General features: G+C 42.3%; 1 protein-coding gene across 1 annotated transcript in view; it reads right to left on the reverse strand.

Annotated features, from left to right (window-relative positions):
- LOC126337850 (uncharacterized) overlaps nucleotides 1-12,861 on the reverse strand; it is a 152,543-nt gene extending 139,682 nt beyond the window's left edge. Inside the window, exon 1 of the mRNA XM_050001503.1 lies at nucleotides 12,641-12,861. Coding sequence (XP_049857460.1) covers nucleotides 12,641-12,669 — 29 coding nt within the window. The 5' untranslated portion in view covers nucleotides 12,670-12,861. The remainder of the gene's footprint in view (nucleotides 1-12,640) is intronic.
- Nucleotides 12,862-23,957: the final 11,096 nt, after the last annotated feature.

Below are 23,957 nucleotides of genomic sequence, written 5' to 3' on the forward strand. Positions count from 1 at the left end.
TTGCTCCACACAGTGGGGGACATGGTGTAGAGCTACCTGACTGAACACAATTTCTTTTTTACTCCACTTATCTTCAGTCGCCAACATTTGAAACAAACAGACCTGACTTCAAGTTCCATAAGAGATACCAGCTGAGGATATGGATGATGTTGTGGATCCCTGTGGATCATGGAGAATGCCTCCTCCAAAATAATGGGCGAAGAGTGAGGGAGAGAAGTTACAACAAAAACGGATATGTCATTTTCTTTGAGGCAGAGATCAATTTGAGTAGAAGAGAGGTGTCAACAGTGAAGGCGGATGTGGCAGTGGGATCTTCAACTGCAAATTCCCTGTCTCATTCGTTGGAGCTGCCAGTGTCCCTGAAGTGTAATAAGTTCTTTTTGTTGAAAACATTGGAAATTTGTGGTAAGCTTCTGTGGGACCAAACTGCTGAGGTCGTCGGTCCCTAGACTTACACACTACTTAATCTAACTTAAATTAACTTACGCTAAGGACTACACATACACCCATGTGCGAGGGAGGACTCGAACCTCCAACGGGGGGAGCCACGCGAATTGTGAGTAGACGCCTTATACAGATTGGCTAGCGCGTGCGGCTCTATTTGTTGAAAATGATGATGATTTGGTGTAATTTTAATCTACACACAAATCTATGAGCAATAAAATACATGTTTTAGTGTTATTAACAGTAAATAAATTACCGTTTCTGTGGAATATTGCATTGGCTCTTGGAGGAACATAGATGTATTAAAAACTTGAATACACAGTACTAATGTTCCGCAACAAAATTTTTTAGTAATTCGTTATGAACCTGCTTTCTGTGTCTTAGCCCATCATCAAATAACTTAATAGTAAACAGATAAAGTATAAACTTCAGCACGAGTTCATAGCTGTTAAAAGTTTGTTGTACAAAGATAGGTGACATTCTGTAGATGCTGCTATGGAATACCTCAGACCAGACATTTGAAGTAACTTCCATTTGACCCGACCGTCACTACCCCAGCAGAAGTAATGTCCATCATAAAATCTTCAAAATCAGAAACCTCTAGTGTCTATGATGAAATATCAACAAAGTTAATTAAAGAATGTGATTCTCAGTTAAATAACATATTAAGCGATCTTGTAACCAGTCGTTTATCAGTGGAATATTCCCTGAATGGCTGAAATACGCTTGAGTTAAGCCACTGTTTAAGAAGGGAGATAGAGAAATTTCTGTCCAGTTTCACTTTTGCAAGCATCCTCAAAAATTTAGAGAAGGTAATGCACAATCAGATTTATAACCATCTTATCACAAATAACATACTGTCAAAGTCGCAGTTCGGATTTCTAAAGGGTTCTGATATTGAGAAGGTTGTCTACACTTACAGTGAAAATGTACTTAATTCATGAGACAAAAAATTGCAGGCAACTGGTATATTTTGTGGTCTGTCAAAGGCATTTGAGTATGTAAATCACAATATCCTTTTAACTAAATTAGAATATTATGGTGTAACAGGAAATGCTGAAAAATGGTTCAAATCTTATATCTGTGGCAGAAAACAAAGGGTGTTATTAGGAAAGAGACATGTATCAAGTTATCAGGCATCATCCAACTGGGAACTAATTACATGTGGGGCCCAAGATTCCATATTAGGGCCCTTACTTTTTCTTGTGTATATCAATGACCTTTCATCAGTAACATTACCAGATGCCAAGTTTGTTTGTTTTGTTTGCCGATGATACAAACATTGCAATAAATAGCAAATCAAGTGCAATCTTAGAAAGATCGACTAATAAAATATTTGTGGACATTAATCACTGGCTCCTATCCAAATTCTTTGTCACTAAACTTTGAAAAAACACAATACATGTAGTTCAGAGCTTGTAAGGGGTGTCCGATGAGTATATACCTCATATTCAAGGACAAGCAGATAGCAGAAGTAGGAAGTGTGAAATTCTGGGGATTACAGCTACATAATAAATTCAACTGGGAGGAGCACTCCACAGAACTGCTGAAGCGTCTTAACAAATCTCTATTTGCAATGTGAATTGTGTCAGACATAGGGGATATAAAAATGAAAGAGCTATGCTTACTTTCATACCTTAAGTCATATGGGATTATTTTTTGGGGTAATTCGTCAAGCCAAGCTAAAGTTTTCCAGCCAAAAAAGCGTGCAATAAGAGTTATATGTGGTCTGAACTCAAGAACGTCCTGCAGAAGCCTGTTTAGGGAACTAGGGATACCAACTACTGCTTCCCAATATATTTATTCCTTAATTCAATTTGTCATTAAAAATATATCACTTTCTCAAACCAACAGCTCAGTTCATGGAATCAATACTAGAAATAAGAATCTCCACAAGGATTTAAAGTAACTTAATCTTGTACAAAAAGTGAGCATTTTTTCAGGAACACACATTTTCAATAACTTGCCAGCAGCCATAAAAAGCTTAACAACCAATGAAATTCAGTTTAAGAGAAGCCTAAAGGATTTATTTGTGGCCAACTCCTTCTACTCCATTGGATGAATTTCTCAGTAGAACCGACTGATTTGTGTGTGGGTTATATATATATATATATATGTATGTATGTATGTATGTATGTATATTCTGCACCACCGGCCGTTGTGGCCGAGCGGTTCTAGGTGCTTCAAGCTTCAATCTGGAACTGCGCTGCTGCTACAGTCGCAGTTTCGAATCCTGCCTCGGGCATGGATGTATGTGATGTCCTTAGATTAGTTAGGTTTAAGTAGTTCTAAGTGTAGAGGACTGATGACCTCAGATGTTAAGTACCATAGTGCCTAGAGCCATTTGAACCATTTTTTAACTTCTGTACCATTTCAGTGCAGTAATGTATTCATTGTAAATAAGTGTGTGTGTGTGTGTGTGTGTGAGTGAATAAGTACAATCTAACTTCTGCACTATTTCAGTACAGTAATGTGTTCATTGTAAATAAGTATTGAGGTGATTCTATTATATGTTTATTACCATATAAATAGAAAAAATTAATTTTAAATTCAGTGCATTAATCCGATCTTAGTAAAAGAGTGTTTTTAAAATGATTCTTTCATATAGTGTTCATTAAAAAAATGACGATCATTCCGCTTGGGACCTGTGGAAGTACATTAACTTATTTGTTTCAGTTGTAAATATTTGTCATGTATTATTGTTTTTCTGAAATGTTCTGCATCCTGGAGGACTTCCTCACTGCCGATCAATTATAACGAAAGCAAATCTAATCTAATCTGTGACTATATCGATACAAAACGCAAGCATAATGTAATACCCAAAGATGCTCTGAACAAATAAAGCTTATATTACGGTATATTGAAATACTAAAACGATATGAATGTATAAGCCAAATATGTTGTCCAAGTTATGGCACATGCTACTATGTCATATGGACAAACTGGTGAATGTGATGAACAGGACGGAAAAACGTATGTTGAGTGGGGAGGACAAAGACGTCTATGGACTGTGAGTGTGAAACAGCTTGTTATCTACTGGCTGCTGCTACTTTAATGAGGGTGAGTAATGGAACTGTTTGGTCATTTAGAACCAGGTCAGGATTCTTAGACTGCTGTTTACTAAAGGTCAGAATTTCGAGTAACATTAGTTTTCAGCTTTTCATTCCTTTATGGAGAATATAAAATTTCACATCATATAAAGACATTCATTCAGAGCATGTTTAGCAAAGCTGGAATCTTTCATTTTCAATTCAACGACTTTTGTGCTCAGTCAGTCTAGTTTTACATAATCTTTAAGCTCTTTAACCAAAGCTTCACAATATTGGAGATATGGCTGGCTTTGATATGTGGAACAAGTATGCAAGGCTTTGATGTAAATCTCCTGTTGCCAAAAACCTAAGAGTAATAGCAAGTCTTTGCTTCGCACGAAACGCATTTCTGGTATTTGTGCATTTCTTTAAAACAATTGGCCCCATCATATCCATTATAATTTCAACCGGCTCTTTCTAGGGGGTCCGTGGCCACCTTTCACCAAATCGTGTAAAATAATAAGTAAAATTATTGAATAAAAATGTGAAAATCAAATTCATCACTACTTTTTTTCTTTGAAAATCACGTGTATAGCACTCGAAAGTTGCCAATCACATTCGATCTTTGGCAATAATATTTGACAGTCGGCAACACAAACCAAAACATTGGTGCGGCTCCCGCTGTCGGAAGTTCCAGCCCTCCCTCGGGCGTGTGTGTGTGTGTGTGTGTGTGTGTGTGTGTGTGTGTGTGTGTGTGTGTAGTCCTTAGTAGAAGTTAAACTTAGGTTAATACTGAGTGAGACTAGGGACTGATGACCTCAGCAGTTAAGTCCCATAGACTTTACATACATCTGAACATTTTCTTCGGATTTCACGAAAAACCACACACACACACACACACACACACACACACACACACACACACACGACTGTTACGAAATATGCCTGCTCCTTACACAACAGTGGAGGTGAACAGACCACAGGCGGTAGCTTGTCAACAGCGAACCGTTTGGACGTGACGTCGATTGCTCTTGGAGGAAGGCAGCTCCAACGTGTGAAATGTCAATTACCAAGTAATATTAATCAGGCTATAGTGTGTTGAACAAAGGGAGTAAATCCACTAGTAAGTGTCTGGATACAGTGAGAATTCAATTTGGATCGTTAATTTCAAGCTGTTTTCATTCGTTTCTAAACCAAAGACTATTGATACTTCGGAGGGGGGGGGGGGGGGGGAGGGGGGGTCATTGGGAACATCTTGCATTAAGAAGCTTTCAGTTCCCACGGGTTTTGCTCTGAAATTGAAAGTTACTGTGCTCTTGACTGACTAGGGGTCCGCCGCGGATATTCGACTGAAGAAGGGGTCCGCCAGCTGAAAAGGTTGGGGGGCCCTGGTCTAAGGTATGTCTTTGTGCATCAAAGACGGCTAAGTCTTTTCCTTCGTTACGTACCTCATCGGGTGTTAGTAATGCAGCAACCCGTCATTAATTCATATTCTTTACTTGACTTAGTATAGCTGTCGCTGTGATTACAGAACGTGAAATGTTTGCTGCCAGTTCAGCATAAAATATGATGCGAATACGTATGTTGAAATGTTTGTCGCTAGCGTATACGAGATCAAGAGCAATGAACATAGTTGCACCATATTGCAGTCTTGTGGCGAAACAATACTGCAGACAGAAACAGGTTTCTAAACTAAGTGTAAACACTACCTTAGGGGCAGCAATATCACAGGGCTCTTCATGTGTAAGCCAAAAAAAAAAAAAAATAATAATAATAATAATAATTTTTCCTATTGACATTAACATTCTAATCAAGGGCATAATGTTAAATCTTTCATTTATAACGAGGATAGTAATGAAAATACATACCAATAGTCTATAGCAAAGATTGGATCTTTGAAAAAGCCAAGTTATATTGTTCTACGCGATGGCTATAGCTTACAGCTTTCAGAAACCGTTAGTATTAATTATCTGACAGATATCACTTTTGTGAAACCACGTCAGTTTACCTAATAACTACAGTTTCTTAACGACTCCCTGGCCAAATTTTCAGGTGGTATGAGGAATGGAGGAAACAAACCACACCTACTGAAGTCCAACACATTGATAGCCATAGGGAGAAACTGTGCTTTCCTCGTACAGTTCTAGAACTACACGTATGCTTACTGGTTTGAAACGACACCCACTTCGTAAGCATTACGGTATACACAAGTACTTATTGTTAGGTCGGCAATGTTGGCTGCGGCCAGATGCAAAACACTCTTGAACCGAAGTCGACCGAGCATTCGTTCAGGACGTTGCGAAAAATCTATAATAATAAAAAAAATATACATGATAAATCGTTCAAGTTGTCCACTTCTACTTGCATGGCAATTCAAGTCGTCATTTCGGTCTTTTTTTATCTCTTGGGATCCTTGATCCACCTACTATTACCAATCATTCGTTTGGCTACATGTCCCGTCAACCTCCAAAAAAATGGTTCAAATGGCTCTGAGCACTATGGGACTCAACTGCTGTGGTCACCAGTCCCTTAGAACTTAGAACTACTTAAACCTAACTAACCTAAGGACATCACACACATCCATGCCCGAGGCAGGATTCGAACCTGCGACCGTAGCAGTCGCACGGTTCCGGACTGCGCGCGGCAACCTCCATTTCAAGCTCATTTTTAATGTGTCGTCGACGTAGACATCATCAGAGATGAAGTACTAGCTTATATGAAGAAGCATGAAGAAAGTAAAAAGCAGCTGGGAATACATCTAGAGTGGTTTAGGTAAGTTACTGGAAATCTGTGTCGGGTTGAGTAGACGGAATTTGCGTCCCTGACCTACTGGGACAGCGTGTGAAATACAAAATTTATCAAAACAAACATAATCACTCAAAGAATCTGTCACTCTTTCTGGAGCAAGATTGTGCCTGAATAGTTCATCTTCGCCATTATAAAATTGTGATGAAGAAATAACGAGTTGAGAAGGAAAATTAGAGGTAACGCTACGAACATAAAGCAGTCAAGGAATTGCAGCAAAACATTGATAAATGCTAACTTCGATTTTCCATAAATTTAATTGTCTTTAATTTTTAAGTTACACTGAACAATTTATTGTAATCACTTAAGGAGATGTTCGTTATTTGATTCACAGATGGGAGCACTGGTACACTAAATGACGAAGAGATGTACGTTCTGTAAACTTCTTTGTACCACTTTTGGGATGGGACAGCCAACGCCATATACGAGGAGGACGCAATTTCTTCTCAGAACAGGACTACTGTTTAGCGATTAGTGGGTAAAGAGGAAGGAAGGATTAACCCGGCGCACTGCTGCCATTATATTTACTCTTTGTTATACGAGGAGGACCCCTGGATAGCTGTCATGATGAACTGCTTCGTCACTGGAACTGTTTCATCATTTATTGCACGATTACCAACTCGAACACAGTGCGAGACGCTGGGGTTTGTACCTCTTTCATTCAGACGAATTTTGCATGAGAACGAGACATGCACTCGACCCTCTCCTTATCTACCACCTAATTAGTTACGCGCACAACGGTAACGGAAGAAAATGATGGGAGGACCCTGCTAGCTGGTAAAATAAGGAGTGCACACTCACAATAATTTAATAAGAATCGTAATCTACCCAAAAAAAAGAGAACATCGTAATATACAACAGGAAATGGGACTCTGCATATATCTACGAAATGATATGCGGATTAAATATTAGAATGAGATATATTATGCATCAGAACATAAATGCACATGATTATCGACACAAACAGTAGGTTAAAGGATAGGGTATACTGAAATATTATGAGAATAAGAGTTGGCTCGAGAACAATGGGCTCCTACTCTCTGTGATGCAATGATTGACGATAATGACTGGAGGTCCTATGAATCAAATATTAATCTTCTGACTGTATAGGAGTATCGCAGTTAGCAGTGAGAGCTCAAATGGGATCATATGGAGAAACAAGCAAAGTGGACTGGTGGCAAAGCGAGCGCGCGTGCTGCTGAGGGATTCAGTATAGAATTCATAAGGTCCTACAATGTCGGAGCCGCAAAATTCTGTACCAGTACTGAAATCTGCAGCACGTCGTCGGTAGGCAGCGTCCTGATGATGTAGGCGCCGACTTCTGCCGTGCAGCAACTCTGTGTCAACCTCTGGCCGCAAAGGCTGTCCGAGAATTCTAAGTTCTTCCGAAAACGAGCAACCAAGTCGCAAGACCACCCGACTCCGAGGAGGATCAGATCCTGAAACCACTGCCTGCACAACGCAAGAGTGAAGCCAACATTGCACTGCTCCCTACTCTCCTCGAAAAACTAGGGATCAGCATTCAGTTCTGATTCCAAAATTCCCCCACACTGTCTCAGAACATCATTCGCGCCAATAGTGACCGTTCCCTCCATTTTCGAGCAGGGCTTTATGACGTCAACTATCCTCAGTTTAAGTTGACCAATCACGCCTCTGCTATTCAGCTGAGGACACTGAACTTAGCCGTTTGACGGGCTACGAAAACAACCTGCCTAGACCACCAGCCATCCGGCGCCAGACAGTCACACCCAACAGGGCACAGTCCACAAGTATTCTCAGAATCAAGAGGACAATTCAATCAGTCGGTGCCAGGAATCTTCGTTCGGGACGCGCTGGAACGGTAAACACATAAACTGCGGCGACACTCAGACGTCTCGCAGGTCGTTTCGTCCTGTGTACAATAGCCGAAACTCGACCGACGTCAGTCGCTCCGCCAGGCGCTTAAGCCTGTTGTACGAACCCCACAGAATTCAGGGAAGTGCAACCCCCAACGGGAAACGCAGTGTGTCGCGTCCTCCGATGCTCGCCTCGCACAGGCCACCCAGGGAAGTAAAACAACACGTTTAGGAATCGAGTGAAAAGTGTTTTTTGAGCTCTCAGTACAAATACTGTCATTATAATAACTTTATTCGGTCTGTTACTACCTTGCAATGACATAGAACATTAATAAAATTGATGAAAATGAGAGGAGACATCCAAAAGAGGGCATGGAACCTCTCAACAGTACCGAAAAAATCAATCAAACAGTGGTTATACAACGTTATTGTTCACATTATTTTTGATCGCCGAGTTGGCACAGAGAAGTGTGTTATGATAAAACACTGGTTCCTGGTAACGGCACATTGAATATTAGTCACAAACATGACATTCTTGGTACGATTTGTTATAATTAAATATTATGTAATTACCAATCGACGGTAAAAGCCTTCAGGAGTTCCTACAATGAAATACACTGTTGTTGACAGTTGTACGTGTTCACTGTAGTTTAGTAGTTACAAACGTGGAGTTATGGAGCTGATACAAGAAGCCTCAGGTCCAGCTTAATTCATTATTGTTCTATACGTCTTCGCGTTTGTAAAAGATTCTGTGACTTTCTTGTTAATGTAATAGATGTATGTTCTGCACTACTCGATATTATTTACATATAGGAGCACTCTCTCTCAGGAGTAGAATTTGTTCGTTTTTGAGGCTTCACTCCGAATAAAAAACGAATGATCACCCGTGAGTGGAACGAGTAGCAATGACATTTATATTCATGCCTGTTACAAATATTTGGCTCTTTATTTCCGAATACGTCGAGATTTTCGAGCATGGGGTTAGGCAGGAACCTAACACAAGAGCTGAAATTGCTAGGAGTGAAACGAGAGCTTGACAGTAGTAGAGAAATATGCCACGTCATGTTGGCCGTAACTTCCCGGTAAGAACAGGGTGAAAGTGGCCTCTCTCCAGGAGCTATGGCTCTCAGTCCGTACTAAAAGCACGCGCATGCGGCCACAGATACACGAACCTCAGAGAACGTTGTTCGGCGGCCAAAAACCATGCATAAATTGAAAGTTTGGCTTCGCGGTTGATCTATGTTGGGATATCAATGTGTCATTAGGAGATGCACGCTAGTACGTCGGTGCAAGTTTATTAAAGCAAGCGCCGGATTCCATGGCACGTCCAGGCTGGAACTACTGTCTATGTTCATTAAATTCTTCGCCAAACGAACAGTGAATAGCTGACATTCGTTTGACCTCATGCGCAGTTTTGGACCAAAAACTGACATGGCGTGACCATACTCACTCGGCTTCAGAGAACACCTGGCTGCGTGTCTTCCGTCGTTATGAAAGTACCTTCTAAGACGTGTGCTACGCTTGATTATTCCCATTTCGCTTGCTTTCTTTGCCATTTTTTGTTTGTTGTTTTATACTTGCTGATGGAAATTACTTATTTTTTGTACAATTTATGCCATTAAAGAGATGAATAAAGCGAGGAGGTCCAAAATGATTGTAGGTTACAAGTGTTAGTCGGAGATGAGGCTTGCACAGAATCGTGTAACGTGGAGAGCTGCAGCAAACCAGTCTTCGGATTCAAGACAACGACAACAACAACATTTTTATGGCGATGATTGTTACTATTTACATAGTCTGCTAATCAGTGCCCATTTCCTTAGTTTTAGAAAACGTTGTGTTTCCGTACTGTGAATATACAATGAAACGAATACCCCTAGCTGCATACAGGCGTTGATATAAGTCAACGGGGACAGTTGAAAATGTGTGCCCCGATCAGGACTTGAACCCGGGATCGCCTGCTTAAAAGGCAGACCCTCTACCCATCTTTTTTTTTTTTTAATCCCATTTTGTTCGCTTTCGTTCGTTGCATTGGCTCGGGGCGGACGCCGTAAGACATCCGTTTCAGTTCGTTGTTGATCGGTGCACTCAGTTTTTTTTTATTACAGAGGGCAGCTAACCCTCTGACCGAACACACTGAGCTACCGTGCCGGCGCCCATCTGGGCCACCGAGGACACAGTGCGACAGCAGGGACTTACCTCTGGCACGCCTTCCGTGAGACCCACATTCTCAGCTTATTGTCCCGCACTATATTCATAGTGTCCCTGCCCATTATACTCATTACTCGCGGCTTATTGCCGATTCCCGTAAGAGTTCGGGCACTGTTTGTGCATCTGCACAGAAGAAGATGGTCAAATGGTATCTGTTTTTCGGACATATCCGAAAGAACAGATACCATCTTCATACACATGAAAATATACGGTAAGGTGGCATATCTAAACTTTTAAACAGGGACTTGCAGGAGTTCCAAGGTTTCATATCCTTTATGATTTTAACGACCTGAAAACTTGCTTAGCTACTGCCAAATTACACCAGAATATGACCGCGTATTTAAGGTGAGGCAGAAAGTAGGCATAATAGGTACTATTAACTGTTTTCTCAGATGACATATATATTCTAAATAACATTGAAGCTGATGCTGTTTACATTTCCCATCACAAGCGCAGTGACAGAGTTAATAGCTGTGCACAGTTAGACCGCTAGCCCTAACCCGAGATCTCAAACTGACATTGTAGGCACACACTCAGCAGGTAATTAGCAGCCTATTAAAAGTGGTTCCATACTTCACAAATTAGGAACAATTGAAAGTAAAAAACAGTTGCTTAGATGATACACTTCCTTCTTCGTCTTAGTATCTGTGGAAATTGTACTGTACACTAACAGTATTCCTGCGGCGAAAGAAAACAACCAGAGATATCAAAGGAACATTGAAAAGTTGACTGGATCATATAGGCCACCTTTCTTAGTGATTTACAACATTAATTATATTACCACTGTACGCTTAAAAAATGCCTTATTCCAAAAGCAAACTAAAGTTAGATGAATCATTATCACAAAGACAAGATGTACACAGACATGGCCTCACATATGTTAGTAATCTAGATTTCGCTTTTAGACTTAATAAATTTTAATAGTTTTAACTTCACTTAGACGAAGATACCAATGAACTACTTTTACCAGTGATAACAGACGCCTAGAAATATATGAGAGTTACAGCAGTTGCTTGGGGCAACACTGCCGACACACCCGACGGCTGCAACGAATTCAAACAGGACTCCGTGGCTAGCTTTACATCTTCCTGGGACTACTGGCTAATGTACCGCAATTGAAAGAACAGTATCAGGAAACTGCAAGGAAGTTCTATCAACAGACTGCTACCTCTGCAAAAAAATACATTTCGGAAACCTTGTCAACAAAGGCGTGTACCGTCTCACTCTACCATCGCAACATCAACTTCAAAATATAGTACGGTGCGACGACAATAAATAAATCAAATACAAAAAAACTGTTACTTATATAGCAACAGTAGGTTCAATCAAGTCTTTGCAAGTAGTGACTGCTATACGTAAGGAATGACGAAAACCACCCAAGAAGAATGAAGGTAAAACACAAAGGGCTAAAACTTAATCTTAAAGTTGAAGTTAAAAGTTGCCAGTACTGAAGCTCGTGTCCCCGTAGTTTCAGTTTGTCTGCTCACTCAGCAGATGCACAAAAAGTGTAACTTACTGCGGAAATATCATAACAAGAAATAAGGTTTATGCAATTGCACACCCGAAATTTAATAGATCAGTGAATACGCCGCGAAAATGTGAGGAATGGTTAGTGTTTTGAAAAGAGGCTTCAAGATGAGCATCAAAGAAAGCAAACAGTGAGCAATGGTATGTAGTTGAATCAGACCTGGTGACGCTGAGGAACTAAATTAGGGAATAAGACACTGAAAGTAACAGATCAGTTTTACTTTTTGGACAACCAAATAACAGACTATGGCTTAAGTAGAAATGATATAAAATGCAGACTGGCGATGACAAGAAAAGGAATTTTGATAATGGGAAATATATTAACACTTAATATAAATTTAAGTGTTGAGAAGTCTTTTGTGAAAAAAATTGTCTGGAGTGTAGCCTGGTATGGAAGTGAAACATGAATGACATACAATACAGACAGGACGAGAATAGAAGCTTTCAAATGTGATGTTACAAAATGATTAAACGGGTAGATCGGACAACTAGTGAAAAGGTGCTAAATCGAATTTGGAAGAAAAGAGCTTAGGGCCATTATTTTACTAAAAAATGGGTTCGATTGATAGGACAAATTCAGAGCGATGGCCATAATGGAGGAACGTATTTGGGACGAGGGAGTAAAAATTGTTTGTCTAGGTTTGTCTATAGTAGGTAGATTCAGATGGATGTGCGTTGCAGCAGTTTGGAAGATATGAACAGGCTGCAGCAAATCAGCTTCCAGACAAAAGAAAACGATAACAACAAGAGGAATAGGTTCATAAATAGTAATAAAACTGTTTGAATGCATACATGTTGTGTTGCGTGGTCGTTTCCGCCATGCTGGCGTGGTATGGGCCAACAGCGTGCTTCCGATTAGGTGGTGTGTGTGCTCTCTCGGTAAGCAGTCGCGCCCGAGACACTTGCTAGTATTGCCATATCCAGCTGAACTGGCATTCAGGCACAAGGGAGCTTCTATATATGCATTTGCAGTCTGTGCGTGGAGTTGTGCTTATTCCTGGAAGCTACTACGTAGCTCTTACAGCAAGCTTTCCTCGTTCCAGATTTAAAAAAAAAAGGTCGCCTCTTTGTGGTGGTGGTTACGAAACCGGCTCTGAAAGGATAGATGTAACAACGACCACAAAGTGCGACCTCACCAGAATCACACGACCTCATTATTTATGTAAAGTGGCGCAGCGGCACACGCAACATTTGAAGTGGAAATTATCAATTAGACTGAATGACGTGGAAGATGTCAGTTTTTTTTAAAAAAAACAAAAGGTTCAGAAGACTTTTAAGAGAACGTCTTTCAGTCAGTTACGAAAATATGTGTACAGACTGACAATACGCAAGTGAAACATTTTTTTTTTAAAGTTCTTTGCTGCTGTTAATGTGTGACAGAAAAACTAAGGCGAAAGCTTTGAAGAAGTGTGAAGATCGCTTACATGCAGTTCGTATGGCCTTCGTTCCCACGACTGGTTTACTGCAGCTCCACGTTATGTACACTACTGGCTATTAAAATTACTACACCAAGAAGAAATGCTGGTGATAAACGGGTATTCATTGGACAAATATATTATACTAGAACTGACATGTGATTACATTTTCACGCAATTTGGGTGCATAGATCCTGAGAAATCAGTACCCAGAACAACCACCTCTGGCGGTAATAACGTCCTTGATACGCCCGGGCATTAAGTCAAACAGAGCTTGGTTGGCGTGTACAGGCACAGCTTCCCATCAGCTTCAACACGATACCACAGTTCATCAAGAGTAGTGACCGGCGTATTGTGACGAGCCAGTTGCTCGGCTACCATTGACCAGACGTTTTCAATTGGTGAGAGACCTGGAGAATGTGCTGGCCAGGGCAGCAGTCGAACATTTTCTGTATCCACAAAGGCCCGTACAGGACCTGCAACATGCGGTCGTGCATTATCCTGCTGAAATGTAGGGTTTCGCAAGAATCGTTTCGAGGGTAGAGCCACGGGTCATAACACATCTGAAATGTAACGTCCACTGTTCAAAGTGCCGTCAATGCGAACAAGAGGCCACCGAGACGTGTAACCAATGGCACCCCATACCATCACGCCGGGTGATACGCCAGTATGGCGATGACGAATAGACGCTTCCAAGGTGCGTTCACCGCGATGTCGCCAAACACGGGTGCGACCAATATGATGCTGTAAAGAGAACCTGGATTCATCCGAAAAAATGACGTTTTGCCATTCGTGCACCCAGGTTCATCGTCGAGTACACCACTGTAGGCGCTCCTGTGTGTGATCCATCGTCAAGGGTAATCGCAGCCATGGTCTCCGAGATGATAGTCCATGCTGCTGCAAACGTCGTCGAACTGTTCGTGCAGATGGTTGTTGTTAACGTCCCCATATGTTGACTCAGGGATCGAGACGTGGCTGCACGATCCGTTACAGCCATGCGGATAAGATGCCTGTCATCTCGACTGCTAGTGATACGAGGCCGTTGGGATCCAGCACGGCGTTTCGTAATACCCTCATGAACCCACCGATTCCATATTCAGCTAACAGTCATTTGATCTCGACCAACGCGAGAGGCAATGTCACGGTACGATAAACCGCAATCACGATAGGCTACAATCCGACCTTTATCAAAGTCGGATACGTGATGGTACGCATTTCTCCTCCTTACACGAGGCATCACAACAACGTTTCACCAGGCAACGCCGGTCAGCTGCTGTTTGTGTATGAGAAATCGGTTGGAAACTTTCTTCATGCCAGTACGTTGTAGGTGTCGCCACCGGTGCCAATCTTGTGTGAATGCTCTGAAAAGCTAATCATTAGCATATCACAGCATCTTCTTCCTGTCGGTTAAATTTCGCGTCTGTAGCACGTCTTCGTGGTGTAGCAATTTTAATGGCCAGTAGTATATATATGGGTGAGTCACCTAACATTACCGCTGGATATATTTCGTAAACCACATCAAATACTGACGAATCGATTCCACAGACCGAACGTGAGGAGAGGGGCTAGTGTAATTGGTTACTACAAACCATTAAAAAATGCACGGAAGTATGTTTTTTAACACAAACCTACGTTTTCTTTTAATGGAACACCGTTAGTTTTGTTAGCACATCTGAACATATAAATAAATACGTAATCAGTGCCGTTTGTTGCATTGTAAAATGTTAATTACATCCGGAGATATTGTAACCTAAAGTTGACGCTTGAGTACCACTCCGCTGTTCTATCGTGTGTATCGGAGAGCACCGGATTACGTAGGGATCCAAAGGGAACGGTTATGGTCCTTAGGTACACAAGTGACTGGAGCAGCACATTACGTCCATATGCTAACATCTTTTTATTGGTCTTTTTCACTGACGCACATGTACATTACCATGAGAGGTGAGGTGCACGTACACACGTGGTTTCCGTTTTCAATTACGGAGTGGAATAGAGTGTGTCCCAACATGTCAGGCCAATAGATGTTCAATGTGGTGAACATCATTTGCTGCACACAATTGCAATCTCTGGTGTAATGAATGTCGTACACGCCGCAGTACATCTGGTGTAATGTCGCCGCAGGCTGCCACAATACGTTGTTTCATATCCTCTGGGGTTGTAGGCACATCACGGTACACATTCTCCTTTAACGTACGCTACAGAAAGAAGTCCAGAGGTGTAAGATCAGGAGAACGGGCTGGCCAATTTATGCGTCCTCCACGTCCGATGGAACGCCGGTCGAACAATCTGTCAAGGGTCAGTCTAGTGTTAATTGCGGAATGTGCAGGTTCACCATCATGCTGATACCGCATACGTTGACGCGTTTCCAGTGGGACATTTTCGAGCAACGTTGGCAGATCATTCTGTAGAAACGCGATGTATGTTGCAGCTGTTTGGGCCCGTGCAGTGAAGTGAGGACCAATAAGATGGTCGCTAATGTTTCCGCACCATACATTTACAGTTCACGGTCGCTGTAGCTCTAGCTGTCTGAGCCAACGAGGATTGTCCACGGACCAGTAATGCATGTTCCGCAGATTCACTGCGCCGTGGTTTGTGAAACCCGCTTCATCGGTAAACAGGTAGAACTGCAACGCATTCTATATTAATGCCCATTGACAGAAATGCACTCGATGATTAAAGTCATCACCATGTAGTTGCTGATGCAGCGACACATGCAACGGGTGAAAGCGGTGACGATGCAGTATGCGCATGACACTACTTTGACTCAGTCCACCAGCTCTCGCAATGTCCCGTGTACTCATGTGTGGGTTCATGGCAACAGCAGCTAACACACTGCACCCGCTTCTCCTGTGACGGGCCTGTTACGGACCCGTTTGCGTGCTACGACCATACCTGTTGCATACAGTTGGCGGTAGATGTATTGCAATGTGCGGAACGTTGGATGCTCTCTGTCCGGGTACCGTTCTGCATACACCCTGCAGGCTTCAGCTGCATTTCGTCGACACTCGCCATAGATGAGTATCATCTCCGCCTTTTCAGAGTTCGAATACACCATGGTCACAGTTCCTACAACACTACATTGTCACAGACGTCTGGTAACACGGTGTACTATAGTTGGTCTGCTTGCGGAAACGCAGAATAACAATAGCAGCAAGCGCTACATGCGGACCAAACCACAACAGTGCATTACAGCCACACTCGTAAACACGGTCGTCATCGTAAACATGTCCCTGCAGATGCTGCTCGCCGACCGTGGCCCGTGTTTGTTACAACACGCAACTGAACGTCGGAGGTTTCAAGCGTCAACTTTAGGTTACAATATCTCCGGATGTAATTAACATTTTACAATGCAACAAACGGCACTGATTACGTATTTGTTTACATGTTTAGATGTGCTAACAAAACCAACGTGCTTCGATTTAAAAAAAACGTAGGTTTATGTTAAAAAACATACTTCCGTGCATTTTTGTATGGTTTGTATTAAACAATTACACTAGCCCCTCTCCTCACGTTCGGTCTGTGGAATCGGTTCGTCAATATTTGATGGACTCACCATGTGTGTGTGTGTGTAACAAGCAGTTTCACAGTTGCTCGCAACTAGAAGCTAACATATACTGTTCTGGAATTCCTCGTAGTGAAGCAGCTCGACGTGGCAAGGCCTCAAGTCGTTGGAAGTCCCCTGCCGAAATATTGAGCCATATTGCGGGTCTGCCTCTACAGCCGACCATAAGTGCGAAAGTGTTGCCGGTGCCGGACTGATCTCTCTATTATGTCCCATAAATGTTCGATGGGATTCACGTCGGACTATCCGGGTACCCAAATCTTTCGCTCACACTGTCCAGAATGTTCTTGAAATAAGTCGCCAACAACTGTGACCCTGTGACGTGGCGCATGGCCATCCACGTTTGAGAACACGAAATACATTAATAACCATTTCCAGTCAAGGATCCGTAAATTGGACCAGAGGATCCAGTCCATTACATGTAAACACAGGACATACCATCACGAAGCCTCCGCCAGCTTGCACAGACCTTTGCTGACACCTTCAGTCCACGCCAAGATTTTCCAGACGTTTCGAGTCCAACGGAAATTGTCACGAGCCCAGGAGAGGCGCTGCAAGCGATGTCGTGCTGTTGGCAAAGGCTCTCGTGGCGTCTGCTGTCATCGCCCGTTATCGCCACATTTCGCATCACTGACCTAACGGACACGTTCATCGTACGTCCCACACTGACTTCTGCGATTATTTCACGCAGTGTGGCTTGTCTGTCAGCACTGACAACTCTACGCAATCGCCGCTGCTCTCGGTCATTAAGTGAAGGCCGCCGGCCACTGTGTTGTGCGTGGCGAGAGGTAATGCCTGAAATTTGGTATTCTCGGCACACTCTTGACACTGTGGATCACGGAATATTGAATTCCCTAACAACTTACGAAATGGAAACTCCTTTGCGCCCAGCTCCAAACACCACTGCGCGTTCAGAGTCCTTTAATTCCCGTCGTGCGGCCATAATCACGTCGGAAACCTTTTCATGTAAATCGCCCCAGTGCAAATAACAGCTCCGCCAACGCACTGCCCTTTTATACCTTGTGTACGTGATACTACCGCCATATGTATATGTGCATATCCCAAGACATTTGTCACCTCAGTGTAAATAGGTCGGAGAATCCGGGTGTCATGACATGAAGCAAAGCCATCACATAGGTTACATTCTGGATTTAAAAAATTGATGGTGTACATTGGGTCAATGAAGGAGATTTGTGTGACGTCTAGTAAGCCCTTACTACGTGTCACAGATAATAATGAAATTAAACAACAAAATGTTTCCCTCAAATAATTTACTGTTATGATATTATCTGATAGAAGCTGTTACTCCCTCGGTGTTGCCAACACCATCTCCTCACTGTGCAAGTTTTGGTGTGAGAATGGTTTCATAATCTAAACTGGTCACTAAGTACTTTCAAAAATGATTTGGATTGCTTTAAGATTATTTGTTGATGATCAATCAGTGCTGTTTCTTAGACTTTGTGTTTGAAATTATTTGTTCCATAAAAATTTTCTTATAGGTAATTAGATATACGCACAAAAAATTCAAGGAATGTTTGTAAAGGAGATTGCTTACAAAAATCCTCTTTCGATCACTGCTGTCAAAGGAGAGGAGCAAGTTCGTGTCGGGATTATTTATTCGGCGGGGGAGCCTTATTCTACATCCGTACAAATACTCTACAAACCACTGTGAAGGATACTTCCCATTGTACCATACATTAAGGTTTCTACCAGTTCCAACCGCGTATGGGATGCGAGAAGAATGCTTACACAAACGCCATTACAGACGGACCACAACCTTGGATTACGAAAGGATGGTGAAGAAAATTTGCAGTGCCTTTTCAAAGGAACCGTTCCGGCATTTGCCTGGTGCGATGTAGGAAAATCATGAGAAACCTTCGTCTGGATGAGCAGACGAGGATTTGAACCGCCGTCCTCCTGAATGCGAATCCAGTGTGATAAACCACTGCGCCACCTCACACGGTGGGAGCAGTGACTAGAAGGATAACAATATATTCTTAAATAACTCGCTCAACGCTGACTGGCTCTTGAAACTTTGTATGTAGGTGTAAGACGTCGTGATCTCCTGACCTTCATTGCTTACATATTCCGCCCCCACAATCATATTCCGCACATCAAGACGCTTCATTCGAACCCAAACTGGATAAGATAAAGTCAATGGTGTATGAATTCATGTAAACGATATGCCAATAACTAATAAATCGCAAGTGCGCATCATGGTTGAAATACTCGAGGCTGGCGTACACACACACATTCAAGACACGATGTTCACAAAAGCTTTTAGTTTGGGAGAAGCAAACACCGCATGCCAGGACGCCGGTCCTTCAGAGGACGAGACAACCTATCTACGTCGGCCGGGGGCCGCCTGTGGAGTGGACAGCGTTTGCCCGAGTGAAAGAGGGGACGTGTTCGGCTTAAAAGCAAATTCCGCTAAATTGTGTGGGAGCGCCCAACCTACGCATTCTTTACAAATATAGCATGCAGTTTCAGAGATTTTCACAGGGAGACAGCAAACGCCAAACGCCGATGCTACAGATTTCCGGATTGGTCGCCTTAAACGAAACGTCATTCTCCTGTTTTAGAAGAGCAAAGCTGATTGCCAGACGATATTTCTGATGCCTTGAGCTGAAGGAGTAATGGAAGAGACCGAAAGACATACCCCTCCACGTCTGGCACGGAGAGGGGCCGTTCCGTTGTATCTCTTGGAGCGAAACACGTAATGAGAACGTGTGCGCTCGTACACGTACTCAAAGAGCGAGGAACAAGTCGCTCCTCAGTACTTTAGTGGGAGAGCACCTCTGTCTAGAGCGAATCGAAGTGCGACTCTATATAGAGTTCTTGCGATTAAGCGTTGTTCACTGTGTTGGCCACCACACTTATTGAGCGGTGTGAACGGACAGAGTTATAGTTAAACGCCTGCGAGTGAATTTTTGAGTGGCATCGTGGTGGACTGGTTGTCTGACCGGTGTACCACGACAATGGTTAGATTAGGGGGCGAAGAGGAGTCCTTGACTTCATCAAGGTGTAAGGAGAGTTTGATTGGCGAAGGTCAATCCAGATAGAACGAGAGTTATCTTATTTGTCAGCAGCGAGCGGCGCAGACAGCAGTCATCGCAGCTTACGGTATTGTGCGCTACAGCTCTTGCGAGCCCCATATTTCCTCCACAACAGTACACTTCACAGCATTTCACACGCGACAGCCTCGACCATACCTAGCAGCCTTCCAATGGATAATTATTCAAATTGAGTAGGCGCAGCTCTCAGCCACTCTCCCAAGTCAATAACAATCTTAAACTTTGTATAGAAATTTCATTAGCGAATCCTATCCTTGAGAGGTAACTTCACATTCCGAAAAGAACCAAGATATAACTTGTTCAATTCAAAACTAAAAATGTCATGTGATTTCTCAGAATTTTTGCAAAATAAATAATAATTTTCGTTAGTTTCATGTTTCTCCAGTACCCAAGTATCCCACTAGCTACGTAAGAAATTTTGTGAATTTTTGTGTCATTTCATTACAGCGGACGACTCCAGAAGATATTTATGGCTGAAAGTTTTTCAGGCATTTCTTTTAGAACGTTAGGAGCGTCTGTCTGACTTCTGTAGTAGTGTGGGGGTGGAAATTGCATCTTGCAGGAGCCACAGGGTAAAGGGTACATCTCAGATTAATCCGTTGCACAGAATGACGGAATAGCATCCACACGCTCGCATAGGCTTCAGCAGAACAGTTGGCGTCTGCCCTCAGATTCCACCTGTTGACGTTTCTTAGCATCTTCGTGACCATTCTTGCTGCACCTTTTTGTACACTTTCAATATCCGCCGTTAGTCATATTTGGTATGGGTCCCACAAACTTGAGAAATAGTCGAAGATGAAATACGCAAGTGATTTGTTAACAGCCTCCTTTGTAGAATAAGCAAGTGATTTGTTAGCAGTCTCTTTTGTAGAATGACTGCATTTTCCCAGCATTATGTCAATGAACTAAGTATGCCACATGTTTTACCTATAATTAAGCCTATGTGATCATCCCATATCGTATCCCTAAAAATTGTTACACCTAGATACATGAATAAGTCGCTGATTGCAGTTGTCATTATTGATGTTGTGTTCACTGGATACTACGTTCCTGAGTTTTATGAGGCGCACAATTTTAAACATTTAAAGCATGTAGTCAGTCTCCTTCCTGCCAAGAAATCCTTAAGCAATCATAAATTTTGTTTGGTATCCCATATAATCCGACTTTTATATATCATTGGCGTGCTACCGAGTCAAATGCTTTTTTGAAGTCAAGAAACACTACATCTACGTGATTGTCTTCAGCCGTGGCTTCCTCATGCGAATCAAAGGCAGCTTTCTTATTATCGATGTTTTCATACCCATGCTGGCTGGCATCGTGGAGGTCATGCTGTTCATTATATTTGAGTTCAGATATGCTCTAGGATTCTTCAAAAGATGGACGTCGTGACATAGGACGAGAGTTTTGTGGAACTCTTGTGCTGCCTCTGTTGTAGACTGCTGTGACCGTGCTTTCTTCCAATGACGGAAATATTTTTGTTCAAGGGACGTACGATTTACAGTGTGTAACTAAATTCCTTTACAGGCTGTGCGAACAGGTACTTACATAAAACAAAAAAAATATCTAGTATACATGGGCTTTAAAATGTATACCTTAAGAGCCTCGAGCACTTGTTCATCTTCAATACTGCTGTGAAACTCATGCCGTCTACTGCAAGCTCTTTGCTTTCCATACTTTGGGAGGAGGTAGTATGGACCAAAATAAGGAAAAATTTCCAGTAAACATGTTTTAAGTCATACCTTAAGCGCAACGAGCATTTGTTCAATAGAAGAGATGTGTTTCATAGTAGAGAAGATGAGCAAGTGCTCATAGCTCTGACACTATGCATTTTAGAACCTATGTTTACTAGACTTTTAATCTTGTTTTGGTCCATACTATCCCCTTACCAAACTATGGAAAGCAAAGAGCTTTGTGTGCAAGAGATGTGTTTCACAGTCTCTAAAATAAACAAGTGCTCATAGACCTCAAGGTATGCATTTTAGAGCCAATATTTCCTAGACTTTTTGCGTTGTTTTGGTATAAGGAATGTGTCGTCAAACTCTGTATAGTGAGTATAGTTACACCCTATATTAAGGTTAAAATGAAAGCCTCCTCAGATGTGAATCCTGTGTAGTATCTGATAGGTATTCATCCAGTACCTGGAGTCTTGTATAATTTTAGCGATTTCACTTGTTTCTCAATGCCACAGTTTCCGACATCTATAATACCCTTCTTTGTAGTGGTGTGAGAAGTAAACTGAGGCAGTACTTCAGTATTCTTTCTTTCTTTTTCTTACGCCATAGTACTGCACCGATCGCAGGGTCGGCATGGTTCAACGGATTTGGAAATTTTAGTGTTAGGGATGGCCGGATGCCCTTCCTGCCGCCACCCCGTACCCCCCAGGATGGAATCAGTGTACCCCAACTGTCTGTGTCTAGTGTAAATCGTGAAATATTGCAGACGTGTTTCAAATGTCTGCAACACGTGCAACTGAGGCGGAACGTGGGGACCAGCCTGGTATTCACCTAGCGGGATGTGGAAAACCGCCTAAAAACCACATCTAGGATGGCCGGCACACCGGCCCTCGTCGTTAATCCGCCGGGCGGATTCGATCCGGAGCCAGCGCGCCTTCCCAAGGCCAGGAAGCAGTGCGTTAGCGCACTGGGCTTCCCTGGCGGGTTGAGGCAGTACTTCAATATATTACTTAGTAATTCAATATTTCTGCTTTTACTTTGCTACCCTCAATTTCAGTTCCTGTGTCATCCATGAGTTTCTGGATACTAACTTTGGTGCCACTGATAGCCTTTAGGCATGACAAAAATATCTTTGGAATCTGTGAGAGTTCTTGTGAAAAGATTGTGCTACAGTAGTCATTTAAGGTTTGTCCTCATGACATCCAAACGCCTTTCATTCAGCATCTCTGTCTATAGCCCTATACGTTATATTAGAGCTGTTACTCATTAGTAACTGCTCCTTTACAGTGACTGTATATCATGGAAATTCCTGCTATCATGAACTGTCCCACTGGGTACATATGTATCCAAGGCATAGTCAACTTTCATTTTAAAATTGAGCCACAGTTCTTCCATACATTCCCAGAGGTAAATGTTTTGAGTTCCTCTTTATCTAGTTTACTGAACCTCTAAATTTTCCTCTTTGTTTCAGCTGACCTTTGTAATTTAGTGTCTAGTTGCTGCTGATGACTGATGCCAGTTTCGATATGGTCTAATTATCACGATTAAATCTAATGTATTTCTATTGTGAGTGAGCTTATGGACTACTGTATCTCTTCTAAGTAGATTTCACAGAAGGCATTTGGTGATGTTTAGAAGGATGTCTTGGAGCACACGCCATTTACAAAACTAATTTTTCCAATCATTTGGTGAATGATTAAAGTCTCCTCAAATGATGCCAGTATCATCAGGGAAGGTTGACATCATCGAACTAAGGTGTTCTCTATACTGTTCGGTTACACCTGGGAGTGAGCATGGTGGTCGACAGAAAGCTCAAATTACAAGTTTATGCCCATCCTTGACACCGAGCACTGCCCAAACAATCTTGCATACAGCTCAGTTTTTATTTGGTAGTTCTGAGTTTCTCACCAATACACACTTAGAATTACGCAAAAAATCCACTTTCTTCATGACTGCTTCAGACTCTATAGCTTCTGTGAATGCTCTGGCAATTGTTTTCATCTGTGAGTGCCGTCTTGGGGTCTTACAGTAGTACTTTGGGAGCTCCTACAGCTGTAGTTATCTAGGTTGGAAGGAGAGTCGCCAAAACATACATGAGCGCTCTACACACAGCCAGTTATGTAGGTAGTGGTGTTTGGTAGCTAAAATATGTTCAATGAAAGAGACTGCTTAGTAAATATTTGTATAGTCTTTAGTGGACCCTTATTATGACAGGTTATCTTAACAGTGTTGTAAGTAGGCTGTTTAGGTTTTTTTTATTGGTAACGCCGCCACCACGTAGCGCTCTGTATAAAAATCACTGGCTGTGCCGTGTGCAGTCTTTGGCTGGTTTGCATTGTTGTCTGCCATTGTAGTGTTGGGCAGCGGCAGCTGGATGCTAACAGC

The sequence above is a fragment of the Schistocerca gregaria genome, chromosome 1, assembly GCF_023897955.1.
Source record: "Schistocerca gregaria isolate iqSchGreg1 chromosome 1, iqSchGreg1.2, whole genome shotgun sequence".
In the NCBI taxonomy this organism is placed as follows: Eukaryota; Metazoa; Arthropoda; class Insecta; order Orthoptera; family Acrididae; genus Schistocerca; species Schistocerca gregaria.